At 42.3% G+C, this 10,256-nt stretch overlaps 1 protein-coding gene and 1 long non-coding RNA gene across 5 annotated transcripts in view; one reads left to right on the plus strand and one right to left on the minus strand.

The window, feature by feature from the left end:
• The window catches only part of LOC116696265 (complement factor H), a 47,998-nt gene that overhangs the window by 3,610 nt on the left and 34,132 nt on the right, over positions 1-10,256 (plus strand). For 2 of the 3 annotated variants that reach the window (XM_032527112.1, XM_032527113.1), the window contains exons 7-8: positions 431-598; positions 1,402-1,569. In XM_032527112.1, the coding sequence (XP_032383003.1) occupies positions 431-598; positions 1,402-1,569 (336 nt within the window). Of the gene's footprint in view, positions 1-430; positions 599-1,401; positions 1,570-2,261; positions 2,418-2,815; positions 3,005-3,110; positions 3,297-10,256 lie in introns of all 3 variants that reach the window. The other variant, XM_032527111.1, reaches the window with a different exon arrangement.
• The window catches only part of LOC116696270 (uncharacterized), an 18,794-nt gene that overhangs the window by 724 nt on the left and 7,814 nt on the right, over positions 1-10,256 (minus strand). The window contains exon 1 of one of the 2 annotated variants that reach the window (XR_004333667.1): positions 7,379-7,388. The exons of the other annotated variant lie outside the window; for it this stretch is intronic. This is a non-coding gene — a long non-coding RNA (uncharacterized LOC116696270). Of the gene's footprint in view, positions 1-7,378; positions 7,389-10,256 lie in introns of those variants that run through there. 2 annotated transcript variants of the gene reach the window in all.

The raw sequence follows: 10,256 nt of genomic DNA on the forward strand, positions 1-10,256 counted from the left end.
ATCCACATTTAAAGCTGATATAAATCTGTTTTAAAAGCACAGCTTGTTAGCTCTCATTCATTTTAATGTCACATGTTAATGTGCTCATTCTGGAGTAATACAAGATCTGAGATGAGACAAGGGGAGGTACCTTACTTTGTGACTTTGCCTTTAATTGCTCTTGTATAGTTTCTATTTTTACTTCTATTCCTATTCTACTTGTATATAACTCCTTATTTATCTTACTATCCCTATTAATCTGTATTTAATTCTGTCTTTGTGCTGCTGCAACAACTGAATGTCCTCTCTGGGGATCAGTAGAGGCTTCTCTTTCTCTTGGAGACCAGTCTTTTTATATGACAAATGTTTTGTTTCTAACTATTTGAAAGCAGTCTTTCATTCTGCTGACATAAGAACACACTTAATGTGTACATGTTTGTTTTGTTTATAGAAATAACATGCAACAAAAAGAATTTGCGAGAGGCAGATATTGTTGACAATAACAAGCGGAAATACAGATACAATGAAAAGGTCGATTATCGCTGCAAGGATGGTAAACGAGAACGATTCACTCTAACCTGTGGAGAAGATGGTTGGATCGGGAGTTCACCGTGTACAGGTGAGGACGGTCAGGACAGCACAGTCAGTGTTGGCACATTTTGTTGTTGCTTTTCTGTTTTTACATGCACGCTTTTAATTTTGATTTTGAGAAATTACCATCTCAGCCAAACCTGTCAAACCTATTCTCCCAGTCAATTCCAATTACAGTTTTTCATGCTTACACCACAATAAGTATTTTGTTAAACAGATTATTGGGAAATGACTCAGTGAGTTATAGTCACATATAATCTGTAATTTTGAGTTTTCTAAACAACAGCTGTAACAGTAAAAAAAAAAAAAGGTTTTTGGTTTGCAAGCTTCTTTTTTTCTTCTAACAAAGTTTTTTGAGGATCTTATTTATTATTTTACTATTTCACAGAATGCCAAACTAACCCAAATTTAAAACTGATGTTAATTTGTTTTAAAAGTGCAACTAGTTAGCTCTCATTCATTTTGATGTTGCGTATTAATGTGCTCATTCTGGAGTAATACAAGATCTGAGATGAGACAAGGGGAGGTACCTTACTTTGTGACTTTGCCTTTAATTGCTCTTGTATAGTTTCTATTTTTACTTCTATTCCTATTCTACTTGTATATAACTCCTTATTTATCTTACTATCCCTATTTATCTGTATTTATTTCTGTCTTTGTGCTGCTGCAACAACTGAATGTCCTCTCTGGGGATCAGTAGAGGCTTCTCTTTCTCTTGGAGACCAGTCTTTTTATATGACAAATGTTTTGTTTCTAACTATTTGAAAGCAGTCTTTCATTCTGCTGACGTAAGAACACACCTAATGTGTACATGTTTATTTTGTCTTTTAGAAATAACATGCAACAGAAAGACTTTGCCAGACGCAGATATTGTTGACAATGACAAGCCGACATACCGCCACGATGAACAGGTCGGTTATCGCTGCAAGGATGGTAAACGAGAACAATTCACTCTAACCTGTGGAGTAAATGGTTGGATCGGGAGGTCACCGTGTACAGGTGAGGACGGTCAGGACAGCACAGTCAGTGTTGGCACATTTTGTTGTTGCTTTTCTGTTTTTACATGCACGCAATTGATTTTGATTTTGAGGAATTACCATCTCAGCCAAACCTGTCATTCCCAAATACCGTCTGTCATGCTTACACCACAATATTATGTATTTTGTTCAACAAGTTATTGGGAAACAAATCACTGAGTAATGGTCACATATAATCTGTAATTTTTAGTTTTCTAAACAACAGCTGTAACAGTAAAAAAAAAAAGGTTTCTCCCCTCCCTCACCACTGTCGCGCTAAATGCCTGCTTTTTTTATGATTGTTTGTTATGTTTTCTATTTGTATTTAAATATTCTTATATTTAATATATTGTATTGTCTTACATTTTATTGAAAAGCACTTTGTGATTGTTATCTGTGAAAGGTGCTGTACAAATAATCTTAACTTACTTACTTTTCTTACTCTTGAGGGAATTACTGGAATTGGAAATTGGAGTTGGGTCTTTATAAATTATAGAGTGTGGTCTAGACCTACTTTATCTGCCAAGTGGCTTGAGATAATTCTTGTTATGATTTACTATACTACACTATGAATAAAATTGAATTGAATTGCTGCTGTTTTGCAGGTATAAAGTATATTAGTTTAGTTTGTTAGCTTGCTAACATTTCCTAACCTTTCCTTGTTTTTTTAAACAGCTACTTGCCAAAAGCCTGAAGTTCTAAATGGATTTGCAGTTGGCCCATACAACAACACAACAATATACTACACCTGTAATGAAGGTTTTAAGTTTTTCACCAACAAAGGCTGGTGGGCTGAGGCCAAATGTAATGACATACTTCAGCGATGCATTGGTAATTTATCTTTATTACTCTACAGGTCAAGTTCAAAATGCTGTGCATTACTTAAAGGTAGAAAATGAATTAAGGGTTTGGAATCAATAAAGATTTCCTAGGAATATAAACAATGAGTATTATCTGAAAGAGAGGTCAAACCCACCCACTCCTACACTACACACTGACAGTGAACACATCTAGCCCTTTACCTCATGGAGAGCAAAATCTGATATGATTGCAGCCTCACAGATATTACTTTTTATAGACTAAGTAAACAAAATACCTGTTAGTTTTAAGTTGTTAAAAGTTGATTTATTTATAAAGGGATTAAATTATTGTTTCTTTATTTTTTATATCACATTTGTTAGCAACAATATACAGACAGAGCTAATTGTCTGTAATCGTATCCCCTCTAGAGAACGCAAAGTGTGGAGAAACTCCTGTGATTCCAAATGGGAAATCGGTTCTTCTACAAAGGCAAAGCCAAACGCCAATCCAAGCTGAGGTTATTTGTGACACAGGATACAGCTCTCAGATTAAACACTATAATTGTAACAGGGGGAAATGGGTTCCAAATGGAAATTCAACTAAAGCTGTTTGTAAACGTGAGTCATTTTCTTCTTTTTTACCGTCTTTCCTTATCAGATGTAAGCCTTTGTTAAAAGATGACCAGGTGTAACCCAACACTGTACATGCTTTCAACCCCTACAGCAACTGCCAATCTCTGCAAACCCCCACCTAAAGTTGAGAATGCAGTTGTCCGGGCATCTTATCAGAAGGAATACTTGTCTAACTCTACAGTAACGTATCTGTGCCGGGATGGCTATGGTATGGAGGGAGAAGACACGATTCAATGCATTAATGGGAAATGGGAGGAGAAGATCATAACATGCACACGTATGTACAAAATGCATTTCAGACAGTCCCATAGAAGAATGTTCCAGTTCTAACGATGTGTTGTGTAGCCTGCTGACTTTTCAAGATTCTGAATGTCAATAGAAATGTTTAGGGTAAAAAATAATTTTTAAGTTTCCACTTAGGCTTAGGGTTCAAGCTCTTGTTCAGATCTCCGTCATGGTAAACACTGTGAGTCAACCAGGGTAAAAAAAAAAAACACTGGTATTAAGAAATGTGTTAGAATTCTGAATATGATTCAGAAAAAGCAGTATTTGAGCTCTCAGGGCAATAAGGCCTTGCAAAATACTAAACCCCTTCTCTGTTTTTATTAATGGTTTTTTGACTTGCACATGCAAGGCAGAATATGCACTGATTTAAGCCTTATTTAATTATTTTTCTTTTACTGATTTTGCACATTAACCAACATGAGTCCAACATGTAAATGTACCAGATTTGGCCATGAAGGCTAATTTTCATCATTTTAATTTTCATCTGCAGCCCCTAGCAGGTTGATGGCTTAAAACAATAGATGAGCCACAACAATACAAAACATGCACATAAAACAAGAAACACATGGGCGTAGCCCAGTAAAATGACACAACCACTATTGCAGATCATGACAACCGACTGGGTGATGGCATCAGAAAACATAATCACAAGTATCAGACACAGGTTAAAGTGCATCGACACACATTCACACACAGAAACCCAATGGCTACAAAGAAAAACATTATTCTGGATTATGACAGTATATTTGATTAGTCAATAACCAATGTTTATGGCTTTGGAGAAAGATGTGATGGATGTGATGTTCCAATTTAAAAGCCTGTTAACAGATATAATAGAAATAGGTAGACAACATATGTATCCCGTTTAATTCAGCAAAGAAATGTCTCTGGCGACAAGTCAGACAATACAGCCCTGTCTCCTAGAAGTTATGAATATACACAATTTGTTTGCAACCGCAAATATGATGTGGTGACGTGATCCATCCATCTTCATCCGCTTATCCGGTATCGGGTCGCGGGGGCAGCAGCTCCAGTAGGGGACCCCAAACTTCCCTTTCCCGAGCCACATCAACCAGCTCCGACTGGGGGATCCGAGGCGTTCCCAGGCCAGGTTGGAGATATAATCTCTCCACCTAGTCCTGGGTCTTCCCCGAGGTCTCCTCCCAGTTGGACGTGCCTGGAACACCTCCCTAGGTGTTACCAGATGCCCGAACCACCTCAACTGGCTCCTTTCAACGCGAAGGAGCAGCGGCTCTACTCCGAGCTCCTCTCGGATGACTGAGCTTCTCACCCTATCTCAAGGGAACGCCAGCCACCCTCCTGAGGAAACCCATTCGGCCGCTTGTACCCTTGATCTCGTTCTTTCGGCATGACCCAGCCTTCATGACCATAGGTGAGGGTAGGAACGAAATTGCCCGGTAGATCGAGAGCTTTGCCTCTGGCTCAGCTCTCTTTTCGTCACAACGGTGCGATAAACAAATGTAATACCGCACCGCTGCTCCGATTCTCCGACCAATCTCACGCTCCTGGTCCCCCTCACTCCGCGAACAAGACCCCAAGGTACTTATACTCTTCACTTGAGGTAAGGACTCATCCCTACCCGGAGAAACACTCCATGTTTTCCGGCTGGAACCATGGCCCAGTTTAGAGTTGCTGATCCTCATCCCAGCCGCTTCACACTCGGCTGCGAACCGATCCAGTTGATGCTGAAGGTCACAGACCGATGATGTCATCAGGACCACTCCCTCCAAAAAGCAGCGATGGATCCCGAGCCCACGAACTGCAACCCTCCCCGCCCTGACTACGCCTCGATATACTGTCCATATATATTACAAACAGGATGGTGACAAAGCGCAGCCCTGGCGGAGGCCAACCCTCACCTGGAACGAGTCCGACTTACTGCCGAGAACCCGAACAATTCTGGCTTTGGTCATACAGGATTGGATGGCCCTGAAAGGGACCCCCTCACCCCATATTCCCCAGCACCTCCCACATTTCTCCCGGGGGACCCGTCAACGCCTTCTCCAGATCCCAAACCATGTAGACTGGTTGGGCTACTCCCAGCTCCCCCCGTACCTTGCGAGAGTAAGATCTGATCCGTTGTTCCACGGCCAGGACGGAATCCGCATTGTTCCTCTTCAATCCGAGGTTCGACTATCGGCCGAACCCTCCTTTCCAGCACCTGGGAGTAGACTTTACCAGGGAGGCTGAGAAGTGTGATACCCCTGTAGTGGGCACACCACCCTCTGGTCCCCCTTTTTGGAGAGGGAACCCCAGCCCGGTCTGCCACTCCTTAGGCACCGTCCCAACTTCCACGCAATGTTGAAGAGGCGTGTCAATCAAACATCCCCTCCAAACCCAGAGCTTTCAGCATTCTGGACGGATCTCATCAATCCCTGGGGCTTTGCCGCTGTGGAGTTGTTTGACTACCTCAGCGACTTCCACCAGGGAAATTGACGACAACCCCCCATCATCCTCCTCTCTCCTCCACCACAGAGGGCGTGTCAGCTGGATTTAGGAGTTCCTCAAAGTGCTCCTTCCACCGCTCTATTACCTCCCCACTTGAGGTCAACAACGTCCCATCCTTACTGTATACAGCTTGGATGATCCCTCGCTTCCCCCTCCTGAGGTGGCGAACGGTTTTCCAGAAGCACCTTGGTGCCGACCGAAAGTCCTTCTCCATGTCTTCTCCGAACTTCTCCCACACCCGCTGCTTTGCCTCTGTCACGGCAGAGGCTGCAGCCCTTCGGGCCCGTCGGTACCCTGCAACTGCCTCCGGAGTCCTCCGGGATAACATATCCCGGAAAGACTCCTTCTTCAATCGGACGGCTTACCTGACCACCGGTGTCCACCAGGGTGTTCGTGGGTTACCGCCCCTTGAGGCACCTAAGACCCTAAGACCACAGCTCGCTGCCGCGCTTTAGCAATGGAACTTTGAACATTGTCCACTCAGGTTCAATGCCCCCAGCTCCCACAGGGATGCACGAAAAGCTCCGCCGGAGGTGGCGAGTTGAAAGTCCGTCGGACAGGGCCTCTTCCAGACGTTCCCAGTGTAAACGCACTACACTGTGGGCTTACCAGGTCTGTCCAGAGTCTTCCCCCACCCCCTGACCCAACTCACCACCAGATGGTGATCAGTTGACAGCTCTGCTCCTCTCTTCACCCGTGTCCAAAACATACGGCCTTAGATCAGATGAAACGATTATAAATCGATCATTGACCTTTGGCCTAGGGTGCTCGGGTACCACGTACACTTATGAACATCCCTAGTTCGAACATGGTGTTTGTGATGGACAATCATGACTAGCACGAAGTCCAACAACAACAACCGCTCTGGTTTAGATCAGGAGCCGTTCCTCCCAATCACCCTCTCCAGTATCTCCATCATTGCCAACGTGTGCGTTGAAGTCCCCCAGGAAACATGGAGTCCCCTACTGGAGCCCCATACAGGACTCCATTCAAGGTCTCCAAGAAGGCCGAATACTCCGAACTCTTGTTTGGTGCATACGCACAAACAACCCCCAGCACCGCAGGCGTAGGGAGGCACCCTCTCGTCCACCGGGGTAAACTCCAACGCAGCGGCGCTCACCGGGGCTTGTGAGTATCCCCACACCCGCCCGGCCCCTCACACCCTGGGCAACTCCAGAGTAGGACAGAGTCCAACCCCTATCCAGGATTACGGTTCCAGAACTGAACTGTGCGTAGAGTACCCCCAGATCTAACTGATAGCGCTCCACCTCCCCACAATTCCGCTCCTTCCCCCACAGAGAGGTGACATCCACGTCCCCAGAGCCAGCCTCTGCCGCCCTCTGGTCCGTCGAAGCCCCTGACCTTCGCCGCCACCCATGTGGCAGCGCACCCGACCCCTTTGGATCCTCCCACAGGGGGTGGCCATGGGCTGGAGGAGAAGTGCCACGTTCTTCTTCGGCTGTGCCCGACCGGCTCCGTGGCAAACCCGGCCACCGGCGCTCACTCACGAGCCCACCGTCTGGGCCTGGCTCCAACGGGGGCCCCGGGCTTCCACCGGCAGGGTCCCTCTATCCCTTCCTTGATATTCCATTAGAGTTTTGGAACCATTCTTTGTCTGCCCCTCCCGCACCTCTTTGCCATAGGAGACCCTACCAGGAGCACAAAGCTCCAACAACACGCCCTCATGTGCATAAGGGACACACAAACCTCTCCACCACGATAAGGTGATGGTTCCCGGAGAGGGTGGTGACGTGATGCAACCCCCAATTGATTTGTTGTCAACACAGCGAGGAAATTTTAAAGTACAACATACCTCCTTTGCCCTCAGCCAAAACTTCCAATCTTGTAAAACAATAGCTGTTTGTAGAACAACTACAGCATTAATGCACCCCCCTGGTTAAGGTTGGAGAAAGACTGCGGTCTTTGTTCAATACAGAAATAATCTGTACAGATTTGAGACATGCCATCATATTTCCCTGGCCTTGCAAAAGCGCTTTTGTTGTCTAAACCTAACCACACACCAGACTCAGGATGTGAACCCTGAGTCCAGTGCCCCTCCATCCACCTAAATCACCTTCCTTCCACTCCTGTGCGTTCAATGTAATACTAACTATTCATATGTGGGTTTAAAGAGTTTTGGGTCACCTTAATCGCTCCCCCAGCCTTCAAAAACACGTAAAAAGATCACTTTGTATTGCACATACACTGTAGACATACTGTATAGGGAACAAAATCCACAGCTTTGTGTAAAAATGCATTCTTTAGTTCCTGAATATGTACCAAACAACACATGAGCAAATTGAACATGCATAGGGTAACATTATCCTTCACAGAATTATACAAGACAAGGGCACGTGTCCTTTTGTCAATTTCTCAATCAAACATTGTGTTATTACATTCTGGATGCATGATTTCCACCCACTGCATGTTGAGATGTGATGCTGAACAAAGACATTTCTCTCCCACAGTTCGCCAGGATGATGCTGATTTCGTTCGCGGTCCAACAAAGTCTCGATAAAAAGTCTTTTTTTGATCAGTTGTTTGGAGAAACAAAACGGCATTTGCCGTGTGCATGATTCATGTTGATGTTTCATTTTGTTACATAACACATGATCCTGATACATTTATTGGCTGAATTAATCATTTGTGATCTGAAGTCATAAGGCTTTGTGAATAAAAGATGAAAATTACAAAGACTTTATTTGTTTTTTTGTGTTATGGGCCTATAATGACTGAACATTTGGGGTGAAACAAAGCTATTGGGATGTACAGTTTCCAAACAAAGTTTTAACAGTGGCTGCAGGTTTTTATTTCCTGTAAGTCTGTTTTGTCTCATCATCTTTCATCTCAAAAAGGTTTCACCCAGTTCTTGTGTGAAGTTTAAATTTCAGCTTGTAGATTTCTGTGAATTTAAATCTCGTAAATGTATGTTACCCAGCATTGTTTTTCAAGAAAGTGCATTGCCCTCCCCCTCCCCCCAAGGCAAAAAAAGAAAAATTTCATTTCATTATTTATTATGCCAATTATCATATTACATACATAAATTAAACAAACAAATAAATAAAGAATGGCATGAAAGCAGAATTTTTGAAAAAAGCTTTGTTTAGAGCAAATGTGCATAAATACAAGACAGCGACTCAGCAAACTGCAACAAATGAAATAAAAGTGCAATTTACATTTCAAGTATTTGTGGGGCCAGATATTGACCCGGCCCGCTGTTAATTGTTGACATAGTGGCATCCAATCTGGGAACAAAGTTAACCATTTATTATAAGGTGGTTGAGCTGAATACTTGTTTGATTTTTGATTAAAATTAGAATCAATGTTAGGTTACGGTAAATGTTTGGCATGTTGAATGTAGGTCAATGACATGTCCTGCGACAACATGACGGTGGCACAGTTTTGAAAGAATTCAATTCTCAAATCTCTTCAGCAACATTGCTCATTTGATGTTCTTTTAGCATAAATCATGCAACATGAACAGTATTGCTCTCTTAGAACCATTTAATAGGAGACACCTGCAGATGAGCACTACTAGATATCACCATGAATCTTCCCCAGCTGACAATACAATAAATATCTTTTGTTTTACAAGTTTCCTAAAAAGTTATGTTTAAATATGCAAATTGTGCATTGTCTTGTTAAATATGTGCTAATTTGCATAGTTTTTCAAAGCATGAAGCCTGGTTCAGAATTATTCCATTATTTCATTTTGTTGACATTTTGTTTTATTACTCCATGAATCAGAACATGGTGATAACAACCATAAAAGAAGCCATTTTTGCCATTTGGCAAGAATGTTACATAAATCAGATTATGAATAATATCTGAGCAGTATCTCAGTATAATCCTTCACAATATAAATAGGAAGGACACTGCAAGGTTTGGTTTATGTATTACTACTGACGTGAAGATTTGTGACTCAGAGTATGAGAAAAACCCATTTGCGAAAACGGCCATAAAATATATGATTATTAAATATCAGACATTTTGATAGACATTACACTGAATAGGGTAAAAAAACATTAACTAACTGATATCAACATTAAAACTTTCCTAGTTACTTGCGTACATTAAGAAATGTATTTTTGTAATCCAAGTTTTCTGAAATGTTATGTTGAAATATGCTAATTAGGAATTATCTAATGGTAACTTTGGGTGAATTTAGGAGACATTTACAGGCGCAAACAGACAAAGTGGAGTGAAATAAACATCTAAATTTGTGTTTAAGATTTTTTTTTTATGTCACATGCTTTTTTGCGATCAAATTGGTGAAGCAAATTTTAGACATTTTAAGGTGTTTCCATTCATCTTTGCATTTAATCGCACAACAATCAAGCAAACATTTGGGAACCAAGTTTTTCTGGACAAAATGGATCGCTCCATCAACCAACACATGATCAATATTGAACAAGTTGTAGGCTAGTGCTTATGTGCCAGCTGATAGCGACATATGAAGCTATAATAAGAAAACATCAACACA

Source organism: Etheostoma spectabile, chromosome 9 (genome assembly GCF_008692095.1).
Source record: "Etheostoma spectabile isolate EspeVRDwgs_2016 chromosome 9, UIUC_Espe_1.0, whole genome shotgun sequence".
Classification (NCBI taxonomy): domain Eukaryota; kingdom Metazoa; phylum Chordata; class Actinopteri; order Perciformes; family Percidae; genus Etheostoma; species Etheostoma spectabile.